The 26,268-nt window shown below is 44.7% G+C and overlaps 1 protein-coding gene across 3 annotated transcripts in view; it reads right to left on the bottom strand.

Moving 5' to 3' along the window:
- LOC138787001 (solute carrier family 2, facilitated glucose transporter member 11-like) overlaps window positions 1–26,268 on the bottom strand; it is a 51,600-nt gene that overhangs the window by 9,874 nt on the left and 15,458 nt on the right. For 2 of the 3 annotated variants that reach the window (XM_069964097.1, XM_069964095.1), the window contains exons 2-7: window positions 18,182–18,280; window positions 16,520–16,680; window positions 9,250–9,374; window positions 3,023–3,152; window positions 1,669–1,817; window positions 1,275–1,462 (exon numbers count right to left, since the gene is read on the bottom strand). In XM_069964097.1, coding sequence (XP_069820198.1) covers window positions 1,275–1,462; window positions 1,669–1,817; window positions 3,023–3,152; window positions 9,250–9,374; window positions 16,520–16,680; window positions 18,182–18,280 — 852 coding nt within the window. Of the gene's footprint in view, window positions 1–1,274; window positions 1,463–1,668; window positions 1,818–3,022; window positions 3,153–9,249; window positions 9,375–16,519; window positions 16,681–18,181; window positions 18,281–24,287; window positions 24,375–26,268 lie in introns of those variants that run through there. The other variant, XM_069964096.1, reaches the window with a different exon arrangement.

The raw sequence follows: 26,268 nt of genomic DNA on the forward strand, positions 1-26,268 counted from the left end.
AGTGGGTATGTGTTTCTTGCCTAAACACCCGTATTCTTAATATTTCTGTATGATGTTAAAAGGATCTCGTACGCGCTACTGTAACAAACATTGTTCTATTCAAGCCCGTTTCTAAAATTTTAAAGTGTACCTGTCATTAGAAAAAAACTTAACAGAGAAATGAGGGGATCCAACGGCATCCGGTATTTAGGCAAAAATCGATAGACTGTATTGCATATCCATGGTAGTGATGGCAGTGATGCTCGATAAAACCCTTCATTGGTCGAAGCGTCGCTGCTGTGCTGTGGATATCCAATACAATATTTTGATTTTTGCTTAAATACCAGGTGCTGTTGGATTCCCTCATTTCTCCGTGTCTAGTTGCCGACATTTGTCATTGTCAGTTTGCCAGCGTGCACCCCACCTTACAAGCTGTGGATATGGACTCTATCTGGGTTCCTGTTTTTTTGTGATGTCAATAGTTTTGACCGGTCGTGATCTGAGTGTTCCAGCTTTGTGACAACCACACTGCCGTGTGCTCCTCTCCCCGCTCTGTGCCTGTGTGGGTGAGATGGCTCCATAAACTTACAATAAGTAGCCATCTCAGTCCTGCGACTCAGAGCCGGGAGAGAACGTGCAAAGTGTGGACTCCCGGATCAGTTGTTGTATGAACACTCACAAACTGACTGATCAAAACTTTTGACATATTAAAAGTTTTAATAAAAACTTTTGAAACTAAAGTGTGTAGGTATGGTAAAGCAGCATTGAGTCATACAAGTAACCAAAATCAGACATGTTGCCCTATGTTTAAGATACAACATCTATGACCATTGTGATTATAAAGTAGAAAGAATGATTTACCAACAGCGCAGAAGAACCAACAGTTTTACCGAAGAACCAATGATTTACCAACAGTCAGCAGAGAAAAGCACAACAAGCATTTGGTCTGCCTCCTTGGTAAATGCCAGGATGAGGGTTTGCGGTCTTAGGCTGGGTTCACACAGTATATATTAGTCAGTATTGACAGTATGAAAACACAGAAAACCTATGGTCACACAATGGTTAAATTGAGTGGATGGCCACCATATAACAGTAAATAATGGCCATTATTTCAATACAACAGCCGTTGTTTTTAAATAACAGCAAATATTTGCCATTAAATGGCGGCCATCCACTCCATTTCAACATTATGTGACCAGAGCCTTTCTGTGTTTTCATACTGTCAATACTGACTAATATATACTGTGTGTGATCCCAGCTTTAGATTATATACAGGGAATATATGTCTCACTTACTGCATTGATCCCACAGAGCTGCTGTCCAACATTCGCCACAATAATGGTAATAAGCTGCCATTTTACTGACCGATCGAAAAACAGCTCCAGTATCTTTTTCTGCTTCTCACCATTCAAAGCATGCGATTCTTTCTGGATATCCTCCATTTCCATTTGGTAGTGATGTGACCCATAAAAGGATCGCAGTGCTGGTTGAAGAAAAAAACAAAAAAAAGTTGTTTTATTTTTTTTGTATCAAAATCAATAAAAACAAAACACAACTACACACTCCCCAAAACCCATTCACTGTATGGAAAAAACGAGTTATAACCGAAGAAAATCTGAGTTGTATTCAATTTCAATTGGTACAATATGTTAACTCTACAATGCGGTTTTATTAGGGTTAATGTCTTACCCTTTTGGCATTGATATTCATTTTTCTTCTCTATGAGAAGGTATCTGGGACTTTCGGGAAACCATGGTAGTGTCACTAGCTGTATGAGAGCTGGAATGGCACAGGAGGACAGCAGTAAAGACCAGGAGTTTTCACCACCCAGCACCTCTCTATGAAATACAAACATACATATGTGATAGCACTTCCCAGGACGGTGGCTTATAGAATATTTAGCCACTTAAGGGCAGAATTCTTGTTCCAGGACAATACATTTAAATAAACACACACACACAAACATTAAAAAGCCTTAGCGTGTCAAGTGGTTGTCCAACCACATGGTGGCAGTATTTTTATTACAATCTATAACAGGACACTCTCAGGCATATATTCATATATACCTGAGCATGTCCTGTTCTAGATTGTAATAAAAATACTATTAAAGTGGAATTTTTTTTTTTTTATATCATTGAATGTATGTAAAAAAAAAAAAACCCACCTAACAGTTTTCTCCATTATATTTTACCTGGTAATAACAGCAATACTTATTCCGAATCACACTGCCAACATCAACAGCATTGAATGACTGGTCACTAAGATATTCTGTATAATGTACAATAACACCTCCTTTTTTTTTTTTTTTTTTTTTTGCATAATACAAGAATAGAATAATGCACTGTATTGAAAACACGTTAAGGGTACGTTCACACGTACCGGATCCACAGCGGATTTCTGCTGCGGATCCCTGCCCAGTAAACTCTATGGGCAGACAAACTTGCAGCAGGATGCACATCCCGCTGCAAGTTTGTCTGCAGCCCACCCCGTTAATCCCCCATGGCCGCCGAAGCATATACATCACCTGCTCCCCGCTACGGCTTGCTTCTGGGTTCCCAGCACGTCCCACTCGGCCAATCAGTGCGCTGCCCCGCCGCAGCGCACTGATTGGCTGAGCGGGACGTAAAGACCGGGAGCCCCAAAGCAAGCCGAAGCGAGGAACAGGTGGCGTATAGGCTCTGGCGGGGGTTAACGGGGCGGGCTGCGGACAAACTCGCAGCGGGAGAAATCCGCTGCGGATCTGGTACATGTGAACGTACCCTAAAGGGGACAGTTACATTGCACTACATAACTAGACTGGTGAAATGATGTTCGTTATAGTAAACTTTCTTAAAGGGGTACTCCAGCAACAACAACAAAAAATGTTTTAAAACAACTGGTGCCAGAAAAAGCGGCAGTGCTCCTAATGGTGTTCCAGAACGGAGTTTACCCTGACTAACAGCGTGGGATCGATGCCAAGATTCATCTGACCTGCTGATAGTTCCCCTTTAACTTTGATATGCTTAACAGCCAAACTTATGTTCTGTAATTTTAGATCTCATACCGTAAACCGATAATCTGCCCTGACAGGATCCCAAGAGTCAGAAAGATATTAATTCCCACGGATGTAAGGCCCCTTATTTTCTTTGGAGCTACTTCTCCCAGATATAAAGGTTGTACACACATTCCAACACCTAGGGAAAAACAAAAAACAAAAAAAACAGAACACATAATAAATAAAGCAATAGATACAATAAGATACAGGTGACCAGCACCAATCCTGGAACAGTCCGAGTTCACAAAAAATGCGGTATGTCAGTATAATTGATCAATGTCAGCAGTGCTTGAAGTGGAGACAAAGGTCCAACAATAGGCAGCAAAAATGTATAATCTGCACTCACCAGACTCGTAGATCAAGCGGTTTATTTCAATGAAACATAGCAGGAAGGGGGATTTAACAGGTATGCTCTTTCCTGGAACAGGCTGTTTTGGGCTAACACCCTTCCTCCAACCTGGCTGGAAGAAGGGGCCTCAGCCCAAAACAGCCTGTTCCAGGAATCAGCGTACCTGTTGAATCCCCCTCCCTGCTATATGTTATTGAAATAAACTGCTTGACCCATGAGTCTGGCAGGCGCCATTGATACATCTTTGCTGCCTATTATAATAAATATATTATACACATGCATTACTCACAAAAAGTTAAGGATATTTGGCTTGCAGGTGGAATATTACATCATGAAAGTAGAAGCATGCAGTGGCGATTTCCCCATTTTAAACTATTTATTGAAACAAAAGCCAATAAGAAGGAACGTCAGTGTCTCAATAACTTGGCATGCGCCCTTGAGCATCAATTAAAGCTTGACAATCATGTCTCATGCTGTTCACAAGTCATTTTTAAGGACCACCCTCGGGTCATTCAGGTTTTCCCCTTATGTGGCCATATAACATTGATTGAAACATAAAAAAAAAATAAAAAAATTTAAGAATATATTTTTTTAAGTCCCTCCCCCTCCCTAATCAGAAAAAAGATTCCTTAAAGGATGCAGTAGAAATTTCAGTGGCAGGCATACGGTTAAGATTTGGCTGCTATTTGCATGATTAATACAGTGAACACATCACAGTCTATTATCATTTCAGGACCCCCCCCCCCCCCCGATTCATTAGTAAATACATTTGCATTTTTATCCTTAAAAAAAAAAAAACATTCTCTTTTACGTCGTGAATTAATAATGACAGGAAGGTTACACTGCTCTTTTTTGATATGCCATATATTTTATATTCCACTTCTCCTTTGTTCTTATCCATTCTAACATTGTTTATTCTTTTTGAAGTTTTTCACAAACGTGAATGCAAGTTTTCATGGAAGCAATGTTGGCCTGATTTCCAGGAAATACAAGGGAGGCACAGATACATAAGGAACACATCATTTCATTACAGGAGCAGCTGATTAATTTTTTATAGTACTCATAACCACCATAGGTATTTTCTCTAATCATTTATCCAGACCTAAAATGAGTATGATACTTTTAGCTCATTTTACTGACTTTTAAATGCCGCTATTGTGGCACTGAAGGGGTTAGTGGCGGGCTGTCACACAATCACAGCGGCCTTGCTGATAGCAGCCAGCCCTAAAGTGAGCTCAGCTTCTGAGGTCACTTCATAGCACTGCCGGACTCACTGGCATACCAGTACGTCATGGGTCCTTAAGGGGCTAAAACGTGCCTGGTTCCTTGGTTAAAGCAAAAAAAAAAAAGTGATGTTTGCAGAACTGTGTCATACTGGCGTGGCCTAGAGTGTTTGTGCCCCACGTCTGTGATGCCTCTCCTTCCTCCCCACCTTCCTCATCATTAGGGACACCCCCAGGCAGGATTCTTTTTCATCACCTGTCTAAACAGTGCACACGTGCCATAGAGACACAAGTGCACTGTTTAGACCAGCAATGAATATAAATCCTGCCTGGGGGTGTTCCTAATGACGTGGGACACAGACACTCTATGCCACACCAGTATGACACAGTAATGCAAGTTTAAAAGATAATTTTTTACTCTAACCAAGGCACCAGGCACATTTTAAAAGACTCAACCAGTAAGGATTTACTCTTATCCAACAGATGGTACTAGCGGTTTGGTAGAGTGGGTTGGGGGATACAGAGTCTCATGTATTACGGCTCTATACAACCACATAGTTGAACCACCATAGTCTGCTAAGAGAACCGAATATACCGAGAACTGTGGTGTGTGTGCTCAACCGATCACCTGTTGAGTTGTTCCAGGTGACGCCACTTCTATAGTGGTTGGTCGGTGGAATATAGCTCAGCCGGATGGTAGGTTGTTGTGACGCCAGTGCTGACTCAGCACACAGGTATGGAGGCAAACCTGCTTTACCCTTTCCCCAATGGTCGGTAACCTGACGCATTGTGATGGGTCCCTTGGGGTGGTCCGGAGTGGAGTTATGACCCACCTGGACTGTTGGTACCACCACCCACAGAAAGGGGAGATGACCCCTTTACCCAAGGACGATGTAGTTGCTGTGTAGGTGCTATAGCAATAACCACTGTGTCCTGGTAGAATAAATAAACTTGTTCTTTTACTGATGAATACGTTGGCATACAAGTAGACAGTACTTAAGACTTGACTAGATCTGAACAGAGAACTGTAGAGGCAGTGAACATAGTGTAGCAGTGCTGACTTGGTTGCGTGCTGAGAAGAATAGAGTGAGTTGAGAGCAGTGGAGGAGAGTAGGTGGTGAAAGTTCAGAGTAGTGGAGAGGAGTTTGTCTTGAGAGTCCCAACCCAATTTAGTACTGTGCTCTGCCTGTACTTTAGAAGAAGGATACTGGAGAATACTTAAAATAAGAAGAATACTTATGCCCGTTTTTCGACCTTTGTCATTGTAACCACCTGTTGCCCTACAGTGTCAGGTGACCCGTCCTCCTAGGGTGACAAGCCCCAGTCTTAGCTACCCTAGTTGAGAGAAGTGTCCGAGGGTTTCCCGGTGTTACCTGCGTTGCGAGATAGAGCAAAGCAGCCAAGAGTCTACGTACTCTATCTGGATCAGTGGGTTAGGGTGATCCCGGACTCCTCTCTGTTGGTGTTTAGCACTGCATTAGAGGTAGAAGTGTTGCTTTAAGGAAAAGAGTCTGTGTCTTCCATACGTCTGTCTACTACAACACTCCAGACTAGACTGGACTGGGTAGGGGACCTGGCAGAGCCAGTGCCCAGCTGGGCTACAGCAGGGACCGTCTTGTCTTGCGTCCTCTCTCTACAGTAACTTGGATAAGACTGACTAAGTGTGGGTCTACACTTCCTTTCTCTATGTGACAACTTCCTACATGGTGTATGTAACAACTAGAGATGAGCGAACCTGGAGCATGCTCGAGTCGATCCAAACCCGAACTTTCGGGATTTGATTAGCGGTGGCTGCTAAACTTGGATAAAGCCCTAAGGCTATGTGGAAAACATGGATATAGTCATTGGCTGTATCCATGTTTTCCAGACAACCTTACAGCTTTATCCAAGTTCAGCAGCCCCCACTAATCAAATACTGAACGTTCGGGTTCGGATCGACTTGAACCCGAACCCGGTTCGCTCATCTCAAGTAACAACCTTTGTGAGTGGTGGAGATGAGAGTGCAAAGAGAAAAGAAGGATAGAGATAGGTGGAAGAGAAGAGCAGTTCTCAATTGGTGGTTCAGATCCTGAGCAAAACTTATACATGACTTCATTACCACTTTACTTTGAGTTAAAGAGTCACTGTCGTTTTTTTTGCAGAAATCAATAGTCCAGGCGATTTTAAGAAACTTTGTAATTGGGTTTATTAGGCAAATATGCGATTACCTGCATTCAAAAAGACTTTTCCCAGGTCCCCCCCCCCTCCTCTTTTCCATTCACTGCAAAATATCAGGAAATTGTGACTTGTTGCATCAGACACAACCCTGTCTGTTCTATAGAGTGGGGGGGGGGGGAAGGACATGAGTCGGAAGCAGAGAGCAGAGAAAAAAGGATTACAGACACGGAGCTGGGTGAAAGCTGTATTCAGAGGTCAGAGTGGTCAGTGCTGACTGTCAGAGGAGATAGCCGGGTGATGTAGCTGTAAATTAACTCTTTGTTGTCCTGTTTTGGTGCTTCATCTCCCTCCACCCCTCCCCTCTCCATACACAATGATGAAGACAGGGGGAGAGCTTCAAACTGCTTTTTCATGATAAAATTACATGATAAACCCAATTACAAAGTTTCTTAAAATCGCCTGTACTTATTATCTGGGGAAAAAAAATAAACAACAGTGACACTTTAAAGGCTTTTGGGAGGGGTGGCTAGACTAGTAACACCCGTGGTGGGACACCACAGAACATACAGCAGTAGCTCTTGAAATTCATATGACTCCAACAGCAGACAGTGTAATGTTCCATCACATTCTATAGTATACCAGTATTCTCCCCTTTAAGAATTACACAGGGTGGCATCACACACAACATTTGTGTCATGTTTAACTGTGTTCTCCTAGCTGGCAGATGCTGTTTTAACCCCTTAAAGTCTAGGACAATTTTCAATTTTGGGTTTTCGTTTTTTTCCTCCTCACCTACCATAACCCTCATTTTTCCATCTTCCGTAAAATACAGCAAAACTGAAAAAACTTGTGTGGTTAAATTTGTGCAAAAAAAAAAAAAAAAAAAGTGGCACGGGTGTGTTCATTTTCATGGTGTTCATGGGACATGCCCTATTTATATAGTTTATTAAATATAAAAAAAAAATTATTGTGACATTTGGACATTCACCATGTGGTTTCATTAACATTACATGTTACTAGTTTGGACCTTAGTGATGTGGTATATGGTACAGGCTTCAGGCTGCCATTACAGTGGATCTGACCTCTCTCACATGGAGCCAATGTGAACCTCTATACCTCCAACAACGTACAGGAAAACTGTTTAAATGCTGCCATCAGCAATGACGGTCATTATAGAAAAAACTGTTATATAATGTGAACAGCCACTTTAAATTCTAGTTTGGAGAAGTTCAGTGTAATGGCATTAACTTGTTACACGCAGTCAAAAAGGCGCTCCGACTGAAAGAAGAAGTAATTACATTTTAATTTCCTCCAGATCGAAATGTCTAAGCAAATCCTCGGTTTCCCGACTCCTGGGACACAGCAGCAATTACTGGAGCGGTTTTTGTAAAGACTGAAAGCTTTGGAGAAAGCCTAATTCTCTCAGGTGACAGGCTTGATGAACCGACTATATATTATCGGTAAATAAAGAACACCGGACTGTGAGGAGGAGAAAGCTTAAAGTGAATGTAGCAATTTCTTTTACACTACCTGGTCTGCGCCGGCACGGAGATTCCAGTGGCGCGGTCCATTTTTTTTTTTTTAATGTCACCCGATTCCCGCAATCGGCACTATTTTCTTCATGTGCCAAGGCCTCCTCTATATGGGGGAGGTAGGTCCAGCGCCCCCAGTGTAACAATATCCTATCTGCTCAATGATGCAGCCAGGCTTGAATCTAATGGAGGCGCGTCACCGAGGGGAGGGGGTATGATTACACTGGGGGCGTTGGGCCTGCCTCCAGGGCATAGAGCGAGCCAAAGAGCACATGAAGAAAACTGCGCAGATCATGGGAACCAGGCAGTGGTTTGAAAAATGGACCAGGGCACTGGGAAAATAATAAATAGCCCATGCTTACCTGCCCGTGCTCCTGCTAGAGTCTCTGGTTCTCTGCTCACTGACAGCCCACTCAGCCAATCAGTTAGCAGTCCTGCCAAAGCCAGTGATTGGCTGAGCAGGCCGTCAGTGAACAGGGAGCCGGAGACTCAAGCAGGACCGCCGGCAGGTAAGCATGGGCTGGTTATTATTTTTACTGGTCCGGCAGCTAATTAGTTAAATATGGCTGTTACTACACACAATGAAAATCCTCTGCAATACTGGGTACCATTATAGTCTATGGCCCTGCATTCTCACAGAGTATTTCACTATGAAACTCTCAGCAGTATAGTCACTATAGATCTCACATCTACTAGTGTGGGATATTACAAACCACTGACATTTGTTTTCTGTCTTTTACATTTACAGGGGGAGATTTATCAAACATGGTGTAAAGTGAAGCTCAGTTGCCCCTAGCAACCAATCAGATTCCACCATTCATTCCTCACAGACTCTTAGGAAAATAAAAATTGGAATCTGATTGGTTGCTAGGGGCAACTGAGCCAGTTTCACTTTACACCATGTTTGATAAATCTCCCCCTGTGACAGTGTTGACCTTCACTAGCCGTGCATGTTTATAGGTATCTATATCTTACCTGCATTGATTCCTATTAAGAATCTCCCGACTATCAGGAGCTCAAATAATCCAGCCGGTTTTGCAATTCCTAAGAAAAGAGCAGCGAGAATGGCTACAACATTATTCACCAGTAGAGCTTGTTTCCTGCAATACAGATAGGCAGAGAGTTTAGTATGTGCAGAAAATAAAACTATTTGCTTCAAGTAAAGGCACTATTCCACGCAACCATTATGGGCCGTATTCGGACGATAATCGTCCCGTGAAAGAGAAGGCGACGATCAGCCGATATGGTTCATGTCGGCTGATCGTTGCATCGTTTGTTTTTTAGACATTTGAAAAACAAAGGACCAGGATAGCAGCAATCTGCTGCCGTCGCTCCGAGGAATAGGAGCAGCATCAGCAGTCCGCCACTTTCCTCTATGGGCTGCCTGGATGATCTAGCGATCACCCGGAAAGCTCCCTGCAGCCCCTCCTGCACTCACCCACTCACTGCTGCCACGTGGAATAGCGGCGGCAAACAAGTGCTGATAGCTCCTCACTGTTGACCCGTGGAATTGGGCAAGACTTGTAAGTCATTTTCCTCATTGTATTGAGTGCTCCTAGTCGGTTACAGTATCTGTCCCAATAGCCAGTAGTCGCACTACACCGCAGCTCTATGCTGCTAACTGCTCATTGATCCCCATTAGTCATTCTGTCTACATCCCGGCTGACTCGCTCAGGGAAACATTCTTTACTTTTATAGTATCTATAGGACATTTGCCGATCACAGGGTCTAGCCGCCTATATTTTCTCTTTGTATATAAGAACAAAAAGCTATTCACAGAGGGGGACATTTATGAAGACTGGTATACGAGTACATACGGCTTTGTTGTGTAGGCCATAACATCTCGCTATTGTTTTTGGAATGTACAGTATTACATTTTGTTCAGATTGGGTCATGAGGGCGACCAGTCAGGCTGGCACTTCAGGCTATAACACGGACACAGAAGTGCATCTATATTACACTCATGTGAAACCGGCTGACTGTACATTGTGGAAGAGAAGACTACATGTGAGCAGCAGCTGACTGCCGGCCAAGGTAAATGCTAGTGGAAGTGAGAGAAGTACTGAGGCATTGAGTGTTTTTTTATTTTGAATTAGTCTAGCATAAGTATAGAGGCACCAATGTCACCAATATGGAGACGCAGTGGCAGTCGCTACTATTGGCAAAAAAAAACGAAGGTGCAACAGCAACCCACAGGTGCAAGGGCTTACCGTATACACTCCTTCCAGTGTACACACGATAAAAACCTGCTCTGTTGATATTAAAAAGTGAGGTTCTTAGCAAACTATTTGATCAGAGTGTACCATATCACCAATGTTAAGGTGTCCTCAGGGACATGATTTTTCTTTTTTTCAGTCACTATTATAGGGCCACTGTGACCTTATACTATTGGGATATTCAGCAGCCCGGAGTCATCAAGTACAACTTAACTTGTTAAACTTTACAAATCTTGTTAAAGCTTACATCCATGTTAGCAAGTCAGGCGACTGACATAATATATATATATATATATATATATATATATATATATATATATATATATATATACACACACACACAAAAGGTGGATAGCGCGAGTTCAGCTGCTTGATAGGTAATCTGCCAAGTTTAAACTATAACTTAGAGAGTGCAATATATGCACTAAGTGGAGTATACAGTACTGTAAAGTATAGGAGATGGTGGTGCACTGACTGCACTACTGCTGTCCTGTATATGCACTCCAGTAGTCTTTTACAGTACTGTACAGGATGGGGGATGGTGGTGCACTGACTGTACTACTACTGTACGGTATATGCACTCCAGCAATCTTATACAGTGCAGGATGGGAGATGGTGGTGCACTGACTGTACTACTACTGTACGGTATATGCACTCCTGCAATCTTATACAGTACAGGATGGGAGATGGTGGTGAAGTGACTGTACTACTACTGTACTGTATGTGCACTACTGCAGTTTGATACAGTACAGGATAGGAGATGGTGGTGCACTGACTGTACTACTACTGTACTGTATATGCACTCCAGCAATCTTATACAGTACAGGATGGGAGATGGTGGTGCCCTGACTACTACTACTGTACTGTATATGCACTCCAGCAATCTTATACAGTACAGGATGGGAGATGGTGGTGCCCTGACTACTACTACTGTACTGTATATGCACTCCAGCAATCTTATACAGTACAGGATGGGAGATGGTGGTGCGATGCCCTGGCCCCTGGGGGGCACTTCCGCAGTGCTGGTGTTATGAGCGGGCAATGACCGGGGCAGCTGCAGGGGTTATACTTGTCACGGTATAGGCCTGAGGGCAGCACAGCTGGAGGGCCGGTCTGTGGAATCTGCGGGTGATGATGGGCATGCGATTCTTCGCTGCACCTAGTCAGGGCACCAGTTAGTGGACACCAATGCCAGGGTTCAGTAACAGCGGTTTTATTATAGATGAGGTAACTAGTAGCAACAGTCTCTCCGGATGCAACCGGGTATATAGCAGGCTTTGGCAAATAAGGCAGGAGTGGTGCTGCATAGGCTGTGAGAATACGTGCCGGATGATGGGAGTAGGAGTATGAGAGAAATAGCGTTGCTGGGTGGATTAGCTTGAGAATAATACTTGCTGTGAATCCTTGCAGCGATGAGAGATTACGGAATGACACCCAGATGAGAGAGAAGAATCCGGTCACTTGAGCAGGCAGATACAGCCGAAGACTTGAATATAGCAGAGCACCTGATCCACACTTCTAGTGGTGAAGTGGGAGCTGCAGAGAAGAAGCCCAACTCCTCTGAGGCAGGAGAGGGACGACACACATCCTCCTTGCTTGTAAGCAGGGGGAAGACTCTCTTGTTAGGAGGAAGTGGGAGGTCACATGGTTGCTCCTGGCCAGAGCTAGTCGGCCATTGGAGGAACCATGGTTACAGGTCACTGGCACGGTCACGTGATCAACAGCCTTGCATACCACTGTACACTGTAATAATACACAGGAATACATGAGAATACACATGAGAATGCACATTACCAGAGAATACTAGGGGAAAACCAGCAGCAGTTGCAGTGCAAACACTTACCAGAACAGGCATTGACACAGCAATAGAAATGGCCATAATAGGAGTAGTAGTCTGCATGTTCTGGGACACTGCAGTGGTGCACTGACTGTACTACTACTGTACTGTATATACACTCCAGCAGTCTTATATAGTGCAGGATGGGAGATGGTGGTGCACTGCCTGCACTACTACTGTACTGTATATGCACTCCAGCAGTCTTATACAGTACTGTATTGTATGTGAAACCTCACCAGGGCTAAACTCACTATGTACAACCCACCATCCACCCTCACAAAAACATTCAGATACTGAGTGCTTCACGACTGGGGGCCCAAAAACTGTTTGAGAACCGAGCAAGAGTTTGAGAAACAAAGCAAAGTTTCCTTAAAAATACAATTTGAGTTCCGAGCAGTTTGAGAACTGAGGTACCACTGTATAAGAATTACAAATTGCATGCAGGGGAAAAAAAAAAAGAATAACAAGTATTTAACTAACTGATTAATATGGTTCCAATGTTCAATAGTACAAGTTCACAAATAACGGACTGGTTTAGCATGTTCAAATGGCCATCATTGCAGTAACGGCCGTTGGAAGAGGGGCCTAACTAGGATTCATGGGGCCCCATAGCAAAGGACTGTATGGGGCCGCCCCCCCTCCCCTCCCAGACACACACTCACCTGGCCTGGCGCAGTTCCCCGGCGTGCCACTCATGCACCATGGAGCTGGGAGAATAAAGGAATGCTGCGTCGGGCAAAGTAAGTATGTGTATGGGGGGGAGGTTGGGGAGCTAAGGGGTGTAGTAGTGGAGGTATAGTGGATATGGGGTGTAGTAGTGGAGGTATAGTGGATATGGGGTGTAGTAGTGGATGACTGAGGGTGACTGGGGGTAAACTGAAAGGGACTGGGGGACACTGAATGGGAATGGGGTAAAACTGAAGAGGACTGGGGTGACACTGAAGGGGAATGGGGAAAACTGAGGGGGAATGGGGTGACTGAGGGGGAATAAGGGGACTGGGGTGACACTGAGGGGGGACACTGAAGGGGAATGGGGTAAAACTGAAGGGGACTGGGGTGACTGAGGGGGAATTAGGGGACTGGGGTGACTGAGGGAGAATTAGGGGACTTGGGTGACAGAAGGGGGACACTGAAGGGGGCTGGGGGGACACTGAGGGGGACTGGGGGGAATTAGGGGAATGGGGGGACACTGAGGGGCACTGGGGTGACTGAGGGGGAATGGGGGGACACTGAGGGGGAATGGGGTGACTGAGGGGGAATTAGGGGACTGGGGTGACTGAGGGAGAATTAGGGGACTTGGGTGATAGAAGGGGGACACTGAAGGGGGCTGGGGGGAAACTGAGGGGGACTGGGGGGAATTAGGGGAATGGGGGGGACACTGAGGGGGAATTAGGGGACTGGGGGGACACTGAAGGGGACTGGGGGGACTGAGGGGGAATTAGGGGACTGGGGTGACTGAGGGTGGACACTGAGCGGGACTGGGGTGACTGAGGGGGAATGGGGGGACACTGAGGGGGACTGGGGGGAATTAGGGGACTGGGGGGGACACTGAGGGGGGACACTGAAGGGGACTGGGGTGACTGAGGGGGAATTAGGGGACTGGGGTGACTGAGGGGAAATTAGGGGACTGGGGTGACTGAGGGGGGACACTGGGGGGACTGAGGGGAGACACTGAAGGAGACTAAGGGGGAATTAGGGGACTGGGGTGACTGAGGGGGGACACTGAGGGGGACAGGGGGGACACTGAAGGGGACTGGGGTGACTGAAGGGAAATTAGGGGACTAGGGGGACTGGGGCAGCTGGGGGTGATTGGAGCAGGAGGGCACATACACCTCCTCCTCCTCTCACCTCCACACACACGTTCCCCTCCCGGCCAGACGTGGAGCTCCCCGGTCTCTGGAAGCAGCCGCAGGGACCACAGGAAAAGGTGATCGCGCCGCTGCAGGTCCTGGAGCTGTACTGCGGTACGGGGGTCTGCACTGAACCCCGTGATCCCCTGTACAGCTCCAGGACCTGCAGCGGCGCGATCACCTTTTCCTGTTGTCCCTGCGGCTGCTTCCAGAGAACGGGGAGCTCCACGTCTGGCCGGGAGGGGAGCGGGACGCCTAGTGGAAGGGGCTGGGGCAGCTCAGCGGCAGCACTGTTAAGCGGATGGAGGCCGCCGCCACCGCACCGCCCCTCTTCAGCCTGCTTACCCCTGTCCAGCGTGCATGTTCCGTGAGCCCCACACCGCCCCTCTACAGCTTGCCCGCCAGCCCGACACCGCAACACCCCTTCCCCCCCCCGCCCCTCTCTGGATTGCCCCCGCGCGTGTGGGGGGGGGGGGGGGGGGGGGGGGGGAGGCACTGTTGGATCGCGTACTCTCTCAGTCCGGGGAGCATCATTGGGTCACTTGTCTTCCCAAGGGGCCCGGGCCCCCTGCTACACCGGGCCCCATAGCGACCGCGTTCCCTGCCCCCATGGTAGCTACGCCAGTGCGACATTATTACGGTTCAAAGACAACGCTCGCCCTCTTGGGTGCGTCTTTAATTTAAAGGTCCATTGATTTTAATACAAAGGATGGTGGAAAAAAACAAAAAAACACTGTGTGTGAACAGATTTTAACAGCTACTGCACAATAACAGCCGACGTACAGCGGACGTCATTTTACACATTGTGTTGATCAATGGCCGTTGTTTCCATAGACTTAAATGTAAATAATTGAAGAATGAAAACAATGGCTGTTATTTTCAAGTCAAATGGCTGAAGTTATTTTACAACGTGTGAACATGGCCTAAAGGTGATGTGTCAAGTGAGGTGGGTGCATCATACTGTGGTCATGTGAGATGGTTATATAGGTGTATAAGTATTTCTTTGTCTGCACTTTTCCCAGACACTATGATTAATGGTAGTTAGCCAGCAGTTGGATGGAAGCTTTTACAATCATTTACCAATATTGGTTAAACTTTAATTGAAGACACCGAGCTGCTGGATAGTCAGTGTTTCTATAAGGGTGACAGTGATCCCACCCCCAGACAAACAAACACACATTATATATCCTTTTGTTTATGGAATGATAAGCGGCCACCACATTACACATTACAAGATTAATTTTAGCATGTCAGGCAAGAACCGTCAATTTTAAAGGGGTTTACCCCTCAAACATAACTTTTCGTATGTAGCTGCCCATGGTGAGACTAAAAATGTATTCCATACTTGTTATCTATTCGGTCCCCTTCACCCAGTTCTGAGCTGATGATTTCTGCTGAAGACACAAAAATCTGTGAGGGCTTTTCTCTCTGTCTCCCTGTCCTTCTCTCTTGCCTTCTAAGACGGCTGATATCAACGAATGTTTCTGCAACTTTGTAGCTCATTTGTAATGCTTAGAGGGTTAATCTGAAGTTGCAAATAGGGACTGATTTACAATTCTGTAATGCTGGAAGGATAAATCACAGTGAGCTAATCATCAAACTGACCTCAGATTAACCCTCCTAGCATTACAAAGAAGCTACAAAGTTGCAGATACAGCCTGCCAGGGACTTGCTGACATCAGCCGTCTCAGAAGGGAGGGGGGCGGGGGCGTAGGCGATGGAGTGAACACATAGTTTCAGAAAGCAGCTGTTATGTGTAAGCAGTTCACTCCACGACCCACCCCCTTTCTGAGACAGCTAATGACAACAAGTTCCTGGCAGGCTGTATCTGCAACTTTGCAATGCTGGGAATGTTAATATGAGGTCAAGTTGGTGATTAACTCACTGTGATTAATCCTCCCAGCATTACAGAGTTGCTACAAAGTTGCAGATAGGGACTTGTTTACATTAGCCGTCTTGGAAGGGGGGGGGGGGAGACAAAGAGAAAAGCTCACATAGATAGATAAAGATTGAATAGATAAAAACAAGCATGGAATGAGCAGAATTCCCCATTTAATGTGGTGTGTGTGGGGGGGACTTTGGGTCCCTATGATTGGCCAAGTCCTGCTGCGACCTCTATAGATATGTCACTATCCCAACCTGTCCATGCATAGATGCTTTCATGCTGGCATTAGTCATGAGCTGTTTAGTTGCTTGACTGTGACTGTCATTGTAGCTTTTGTTATGGGGGACTGTGGTATTCTCCATTACAGTAGCATCTGAAAATGTTACAGAGTGTGCCATACCTGCATTAAACTACTATAGGTCTCTGTTGTGTATGCAAAATTGGTATGTCTGCTCACCTGCCAAGTTTTACTGCAGCATGTCCACCAATAATTGTACCAAGGAGTCCACCGATTGTGAAGACTGAAGCAATTACTGACCAGATGAGGGTTATCAGATCTTCATCTAATGGGTAGTGGTAGCGGGCGTACCAGGTTTCATTAATGAACTTTTGTACATGCTGCAAGGGAGTAAATAAGTTAAAATGTAAGTTAATTAGGTATTGAACACAGCTCTTCCTTGGTTACAAGAAGTCGACTAGAGGGGATGGGTGCCAGTCTCGAAAACCACACTTGATTTGATACTTTGCTGCATAAAAGATTGGTCTGGGGCTAGGAGAAGATATATGTAAATGGATAAGTAACTGGTTGAGTGATAGAAAACAGAAGGTGGTCATTGATGGCACATACTCAGATTGGGTTTTAGTTACTAGTGGGGTACCGCATTGTCGGGCCCACTTCTTTTTATTAATAACCTTGTAGAGGGGCTACAGAGTAGAATCTCCATTTTTGCAGATGATACTAAACTGGGTAAAGTATTCAGCACATAGGAGGATAATATCATATTACAGAGGGATTTGGAGAAGCTGGAGGCTTGGGCAGAGAAATGGCAAATGAGGTTTAATGTGGATAAATGTAAGGTTATGCACTTGGGACATAGAAATAATAAGTACAGTTCTGTGCTAAATAATAAAACACTGGGTAAAACTGCTTCGAAAAAGGACCTGGGGGTATTGGTGGACAGTAAACTCAACTTTAGTGATCAGTGCCAGGCAGCAGCTGACAAGGCTAATAAAATAATGGGATGCATCAAAAGAGGTATAGATGCTAAAGATGAGAACATAGTTTTGCCTCTTTATAAATCACTGGTCAGACCACACATGGAATACTGTGTACAGTTTTGGGCACCGGTATATAAGGACACAGCTGAACTGGAGCGGGGGCAGAGGAGGGGAACAAATGTCATTAGGGGAATGGGGGGTTACAGTACCAGGACAGGTTATCAAGCTTGGGGCTATTTACGCTAGAAAAAAGACGTCTTAGGGACAATCTGAACACAATATACAAATACATGAATTTACTCCTAGGTCTGTAACCATGACAAGGGGGCATCCTCAACGCCTAGAGGAAAGAAGATTTTACCATCAGCAGAGATGCGGGTTCTTTACTGTAAGAGCAGTAAGACTGTGGAACTCTCTGCCACATGATGTTGTCATGGCTGATTCATTACATAAGTACAAGGGAGGCCTGGATGCTTTTCTTGAGAAATATAATATTACAAGTTGTGGACAATAGATTTCATGTGATAGGGGTTATTCAGATTGCCATTTTGGAGTCACGTAGACATTTTTCTTCTTGTGATGGGGAAATTGGCATCTGTCTTATGAGGGTTTTTGCCTTCTTCTGGATCAACAAAGTAGGGTTATAGGTTGAATTTGATGGACTCTTGTCTTTTTCCAATCTTTTTAACTATGACAACAACTAATAGCAGATGTTGTGGCGATATCCTGCAGCTATTGGACATGGTGTACTGGCTTGGTTTAGCCTGCATGCAATGATAGGGACTGGTACCTACACCCTCTCCTTCCAGAAACGTGCAGAGGGCAGAAGTGTGGGCCAGGGAGCAGAACAGGTAGGACCAAATATTTCCAAAGACCCAACAAAGCTTAAAGTTGTACTTACTGTGGTAGGTGCATTAATAATTGATAGATTATATCCATATTGGAATGCCCCTCCAATCCCTACAGCACAAACGGCCAAAAATAATTTCTTTGTCGGAGTCTATGGAAAAAAAGAGAAGGATTATATTTCTAGTGGCTAACAACATGACGGAAACCACGTTCACACAGGGTATTTTTCCAATTAACAAAGGCAGGTGTTTCAGGTTGCAACACCGGCCGCTGTTTATTGACGCTGAGGCTTTGCACAGTGGCATAGCTACCATAGAGGCAGGGTAGGCAGTTGCTCTGGGGCCCATGCAGGAGGGAGGCCCGGGGGAGAAGGTTAGAGCATGTGTCCTTCTGCTTAAACCCTTATGTACTGCAGTGTGTAAGTGACCCAATGTTTACTTACATGCTGCAACACAAAAAAGGGTTAACAAGCAAAAGACAAAGAGATCTTGCTTCACTGCACTGATAACCTCTGACCTCTGGGGCCCTGTGAATCCTAGCTATGCCCCTGGCTTTGCATTACATCCTATAGAACAACAGTGTACTATGCCAATGTACTATGCAGCCGCACAGAAAACTATCATTTTCAATGAACAGCGGCCGCACAAAATACACTGTGAACACAATGTAAAGTATGGCACCCGGCCGTACTTTACATTGTGTGCTATGGCTAATTGGAGTGCAGGCACACCTGAATGTACCCGCATTGCGTGATGTTCACCCGGCCAATCGGCAGCGGCTGTTCAGTGACATGGCCGTGGCACAGGATGGACGCTGTTTTGCTTATAACAGGATTCAGTAACTGGAAACAATGAAATAGTACTCCACTTTTAACTGCAAGAACAGCACAGCATGCAGCACTATTCCTCCTGTTAAAACCACAAGCAAACTACAACTGTAACTCCATTATAGTTCTACATTAGAAAGTAGAAGTCATGACAGGTCAGAAATATGGTACATTTTATTGCTCTATGATTTGTTCCACTGTGTGAAAGCAGCAGAATTATACATGATCACTGCTGCACAGGATACCCCAGGAAGCACTACATGGAAATGCACAGATGTTAAAAAACTAAGGGCCCCATTACACAGGATGATTATGGTGCAAAAAATGTTATATCGTTTAAATTTAAACTTATAATCATTTCATGTGAATGCAACCCCAATAGCCGTCGAGCTTTTGGCTGGGGTCAGTCAGTCCTCCCTCTACCTTCAAGAGGGAAGGGTGTTGCCTCGCTGCTCCTCAGGGAGAAGGCCGCTGCTCAGTATTCTTCAGTCTGTTATCTCCAAAATGTATTCCGGTCCAGTCCTGACCTGGTTTATTCTCAAGATTCTCGCTTATCTTCAAGATCTGGGTACATCTTTTCAGTCTCCATACTTGTCCCATCTCTAACAGCAAGTATCTCCCTCATTATCACTATACCCAGCATCATTCTCAAGTGAACTACTACTCCTATCCTCCGTAAAGATTCTCCTAACTGCAGTGTCACTACTATATTACGGCCTATTGCAACACCACCCATCTGCTCAGTTGTATTTGACTCTGCCTATTCCTGGTTGCATCCAGAGACTAGCGTTACTAGCGTTTGCGGTTACAATAGACGCACAACTCCCGTTGTTTCTGAACCCTGGCATTGGTCTAGTTATTGGTGCCTTGACTAAGGGCAACGAAGAATCGCCGGGGTCCCGCATGGTCAGGCTCCCGTGGGTTAGTCACCTCCCCTCGTGCCATAACCGTGACCACAACATCTGGCAAGTGGCAACCCAGGTCCTACCTACTGCTACTACCAACTAGCATTCCCCAGCGGGTCACCCCATGGCGTTAGGGTTAGAGTTGGGGGTTGGATTAGGGTTACTACAAACATTTAACTATCCCCTTACTACAAAACAACCCTAACCCTAACCCTCGGGGTTGGTGCTAATCAGGAGGGTTAAGGTTGGGGCTGTGGGGACGGTTAGACATGAGAAATCCGTGGGACGTAACCCTAAGCCGACCCCTAACCCTAATACTGAACGTTCGGATTAGGGTCGGGGGGTCCGTCAGGGTCTGATTTTGATTGCTAGGAAGACTGGAGTGGAGCAGCCAATGAAATCCTGCCGGGGCAGGGCCCTTTGCCGTATGGGATTCAGTCACTACCGTGCTAAATCCCCATAGAAACCCTTTCCTGCTTCGGACAGTTCCTGTCTCGGCCAAAGATGTCAGCAGAGAGCACTGCGTCAGACTGAAAAGAAAACAATATCTGCAGGACATACAGCAGCTAATAAGTATGGGAAGACTTGATATTTTTTAATAGAAGTAAATTACAAATCTAAATAACTTTCTTACACCAGTTAATTTGAAAGAAAAAGATTTTTTTGGTATTTTATGAAATGCCATGCATACATTTTTTTTGTTATTCTATGCTTATGCTATGTCCACCTAGATGTTATGTGGAGCCCTAATCTTTACGTTAGGATCAGATATTATGAAAGCAAAAACTGTCCGCCTTTTTTTCTTTTCTTTCAAATTAACTGGTGTCAGATAGTTATTAAATTTGTAATGTACTTATATTTAAAAAAAATCTAAAGTCTTCCAGTACTCATCAGCTGCTGTATGTCCTGTAGGAAATGATGTGCATTCCTTTCAGTCTGACACAGTGCTCTCTGCTACCACCTCTGTCCATGACAGGAACTGTCCAGAGCAGGAGAGGTTTTCTATGGGGATTTGCTCCTGCTCTGGACAGTTCCTGACATGGACAGAGGTGGCAGCAGAGAGCACTGTGTCAGGCTGGAAAAAAATACACCACTTCCTGCAGGACATACAGTAGCTGATAACCATAGCTCCCAACTATCCCGGATTCCGCGGGAGAGTCCCGTTTTAGGGGTGCTGTCCTGCGGTCCCGGCACGGCACCAAGTGTCCCGCATTATGTGTGGCCCGACCAAAAAAAACAATAAAGCAGTAACTCACCTGTCCGCCGGTCCCAGCAGCTCCTCTCCCGGCAGAGCGCGCACTCCCGTCATCCTCCGGGGCGGGCAGCGGAGTATACAGACACTGACTCTGCCGGAAGTAATTCATGATAGAGGCTGCAGGTCACTTCCGGCACAGTCAGTGTCTCTGTACCCCGCTGCCCGCCCTGGAGGATGACGGGAGTTCGTGCTCTGTCGGGCCACACAAATAGGGGGATTGGCTACTATGTGGGGCGCTATATGGGGGATTGGATACTATGTGGGGCATATATGGGGGGATTGGCAACTATGTGGGCATATATGGGGGATTGGCTACTATGTGGGGCACTATATGGGGGGATTGGCTACTATGTGGGGCTCTATATGGGGGCATTGGCTACTATGTGGGGCACTATATGGGGGGATTGGATACTATGTGGCGCACTATATGGGGATTGGCTACTATGTGGGGCACTATATGGGGGGATTGGATACTATGTGGGGCATATATGGGGGCATTGGCTACTATGTGGGGCACTATATGGGGATTGGCTACTATGTGGGGCACTATATGGGGGGATTGGATACTATGTGGGGCATATATGGGGGCATTGGCTACTATGTGGGCACTATATGGGGCATTGGCTACTATGTGGGGCATATATGGGGGCATTGGCTACTATGTGGGCACTATATGGGCATTGGCTACTATGTGGGGCGCTATATAGGGGATTGGCTACTATGTGGGGCATATATGGGGGATTGGCTACTATGTGGGGCATATATGGGGGATTGGCTACTATGTGGGGCATATATGGGGGCATTGGCTACTATGTGGGCACTATATGGGGCATTGGATACTATGTGGGGCACTATATGGGGGATTGGCCACTATGTGGGGCATATATGGGGGATTGGCTACTATGTGGGGCACTATATGGGGTCATTGGCTACTATGTGGGCACTCTATGGCGCATTGGCTAATATGTGGGGCACTCTATGGGGCATTGGCTACTATGTGGGGCACTATATGGGGATTGGCTACTATGTGGGGCACTATATGGGGATTGGCTACTATGTGGGGCACTATATGGGGGGATTGGCTACTATGTGGAGCACTATATGGGGATAGGCTACTATGTGGGGCACTATATGGGGGCATTGGCTACTATGTGGAGCACTATATGGGGATAGGCTACTATGTGGGGCACTATATGGGGGCATTGGCTACTATGTGGGGCACTATATAGGGGCATTGGCTACTATGTGGGGCACTATATGGGGGCATTGGCTACTATGTGGGGCACTATATGGGGATTGGCTATTATGTTGGGCACTATATGGGGGCATTGGTTACTATGTGGGGCACTATATGAGGCATTGGATACTATCTGGGGCACTATATGGGGGCATTGGATACTATGTGGGGCGCTATATGGGGGATTGGATACTATGTGGGGCACTATATGGGGGATTGGATACTATGTGGGGTACTATATAGGGGGATTGGATACTATGTGTGGCACTATATAGGGGGATTGGATAATATGTGTGGCACTATATAGGGGGATTGGATAATATGTGGGCACTATTGGGGGGATTGGATACTATGTGGGCACTATATAGGGGGATTGGATAATATGTGGGCACTATTGGGGGGATTGGATACTATGTGGGGTACTATATAGGGGGATTGGATAATATGTGGGCACTATTGGGGGGATTGGATACTATATAGGGCATTTTTAGGGGGAAAGGATACTATATCGGGCATTATTCAGTCAGCAGCATGTGGTGACTGTAGGGAAGTTGCTATGCGAGCGTGGCTATGGAGGGTCGCTATGGGGGCGTGGCTATGGGGACCGCGACGCACATGTCCCTCTTTGCAAAAGTTGAGAGGTATGGATTAGTACTGGAAGACTGGAAATTTTTGAATAGAAGCAAATTACAAATCTATATAACTTAGACACCAGTTGTACCCCTTTAACAACAGAAGAAACGCAAAAATTTAAAGTAAAATAGGCAGAAAATGCAGCTGTATTTTGAAGCGAATAATGTGCTACATGAGAGTCTATGGAACAATGTCAGTCTGTGCACATACTGTAAAACACATTACACTGTGTATAGAGAGGTTTCCCTGCATCACTGCTGTAGCTCTAGCAAACAATAACAACGTTTTCCAATTTAGTGTCCGTTATTAGATTGCTTCTTCTTCATATCTTGTGATCACATGTGTGGGAGAAATCACATGCCTCACAGATATGTAACACTATATAGTCACAAATACTAGAAGGAGAATCCGCTATGATAAAATGACTATTTGATATTTCATCCCAAAGGCTTAAATTGCTCTACAACGTAATAAAAGGGCGACATAATACAGCAGCGAGATAAAGGTATGAGCCATCTAATGTGCATATACAGCAGCTGGGAGATGGTGACCGGTATAGCATGGACTGTGCAATATGATGATAAACAGCTGTATTGTATATATAGTTTAGGTATTCTAGCCCTTTTGATACTATATTATATGTACATTTAACCCCTTAATGACCTGGCCACGTTTAATTTTTGCGTTTTCGTTTTCTCCTCCCTCCCGCCTTCTAAGAGTCATAGCAATTTTTATTTGTTAACCTATAGGACTTTTTAGGGTCTTATTTTCTGCACCATGATCTCTAGTTTTCATTGATACTATGGGGGAAATTTATCAAACATGGTGTAAAGTGAAACTGGCTCAGTTGCCCCTAGCAACCAATCAGATTCCACCTTTCATTCCTCAGAGTCTTTGGAAAATGAAAGGTGGAATCTGATTGGTTGCTAGGGGCAACTGAGACAGTCTCACTTTACACCATGTTTGATAAATCTCCCCCTATATTTGTGTAGAAGGGAGGTCTTGATTGTTCCTTATTGTTGCTTTTCTGATATAGGCTATGTTCACACATAGCAACAGACGCTGTTAAACTGCCAGCCGCCAGGCTGCATTTAGGACGTTCCTGCAGCCAATATCTCTGTATCGGCTGCAGGAACGTTTTTTTTTGTTTTTTTACAATTGAATTGCGGGCACCATGTGTGCCTGCAAATCAATTAACCATTCACTTCAATGTAATGTGCGGCCGGACAGACGTCATTGTTTGTCCTGGGAGGGCTTCGGGTTGAAAAACATGTTCTTCCCCTCCCCCCCCCCCCCCTTTACCATAACTCCAGCAGACATCTTTTCCTTATTCCCTATAATTTTAATGAAATCTGGGACGCCGGTAATCTCTCTTCTTTACCAACTTCCATTCTGGTAGGGCTTAGAAGGGAATGAAACTAACTTTAGTTTTTGAGACTATAGGGGAGATTTATCAAACATGGTGTAAAGTGAAACTGGCTCAGTTGCCCCTAGCAACCAATCAGATTCCACCTTTCATTTTCCAAACAGTCTGTAAGGAATAAAAGGTGGAATCTGATTGGTTGCTAGGGGCAACTGAGATAGTTTCACTTTACACCATGTTTGATAAATCTCCCCCATTGTCCCCAGACCAATTTTTCAACCAAAGCGCTCGACCCGCTGCATTAGTCAGAGCCCCGTCCTTTTACAGGAATTCTTACTGACTCGGCAGAAGCATCTTCCAAAAGTGCAATAGTGTCTTATAGGAGTGGAGGCAGGTCAATGATTTGTTCTCTGGGACATTTCCTTTTTAAATGTTCTTCCAGTTGGTTAATCCAGACGTGCATTGCCCTAGCCACATGTATCGACAATGTTGTTTTTTAAGGAATAAGTTACTATTTGCCCAGGACCTTCTATTAGAGCTTTACAGGCCATTGGTTCTTTTAACTGCAAGGAATCTTTAAAGAATAAGCTATTTTTTTTGTGACCTTTGCTACCTGTGCATTTATTGTTGGAATTTCACCCCATTTCTCAATACCCTCACCCTTGGGAAGATGTTTTTTTCATATCACCTTCTACCTGTAATCTTTTTTTCCTCCCATTGAGGGGATCCTGAAACCGTCCTGCCTCATAAAACAGCATTAGGCTATGTTCCCACACAGTATTTTTGCTCAGTATTTTGCAACCAAAACCAGGAGTGGATTGAAAACACAGAAAGGCTATGTTCTCACACTGTCGAAATTGAGTGGATGGCCGCCATTTTATGAAACATAACTGCTGTTTTTTTCAAAACAACAGCCATTTGTTTTAAAACAACGACCATTATTTGCTGTTAAATGGTGGCCATCCCAAGTACCGGAAGACTTGAGATTTTATATTTGAAGTAAATTATAAATTTCTGGCACCAGTTGATTTGGAAAAAAAAAAAGCGAACAAACCCTTCAAGTCTGTATCCTTTTTTTCTTTCTGGATTTATTATCACAGCATACTGTTTTTCTGTCTTTCGTGAAAAATTGCTACCTAATATACTTTTTTTTTTTTAACATTAGATTTAATGGATAACACATGGAAACATGAGACCTTACATTTCCATGTTTATTGAATCAAGGAACGGACTTTACTATGTAAAACAATGTATAAAAACACAATAATATGTTTAATATATGCATGTATGTATGTATATGTTTTTAAGTATACATTTTGCATTTGTGTAAAACATAATATGCATATAGCCCAAATTAAAAACAAACAAAACAAACTACCATTTTTGTCCTCAGCTATTACCCAGGTCTATGGGGGAGATTTATCAAACTGGTGTAAAGTGAAACTGGCTCAGTTGCCCCTAGCAACCAATCAGATTCCACCTTTCATTCCTCACAGACTCTTTGGAAACTGAAAGGTAGAATCTGATTGGTTGCTAGGGGCAACTGAGCCAGTTTTACTTTACACCATGTTTGATAAATCTTCTCCTATATGTGTCTTCATTTATAGAAAAGAAAAAAAAAAACACAAAATAAAAGCAACAGTCTCACTAACAGAAGAAAAAGAAACCTAAACTACTGCAGGAAGCCCTTAAAACCTTGTATCTTTATTGAATAAAAGATAGATCCAAACATAGCAAACCTAGTGCAGCAGCCACTGCCACATCCTGGATGATGATACTCCTTGGTCATGGCCTATATAGCTGGGACTAAATCTCACTTTTTAAACCACTTGTATGCAGTCACATGACCTCACTAAACATACAGCATGTAATATATGGTACATGGATTAAACATAGTTGGTTCAGGTTGTATTACTACCA

This window comes from Dendropsophus ebraccatus, chromosome 3 (genome assembly GCF_027789765.1).
Source record: "Dendropsophus ebraccatus isolate aDenEbr1 chromosome 3, aDenEbr1.pat, whole genome shotgun sequence".
Lineage (NCBI taxonomy): Eukaryota > Metazoa > Chordata > Amphibia > Anura > Hylidae > Dendropsophus > Dendropsophus ebraccatus.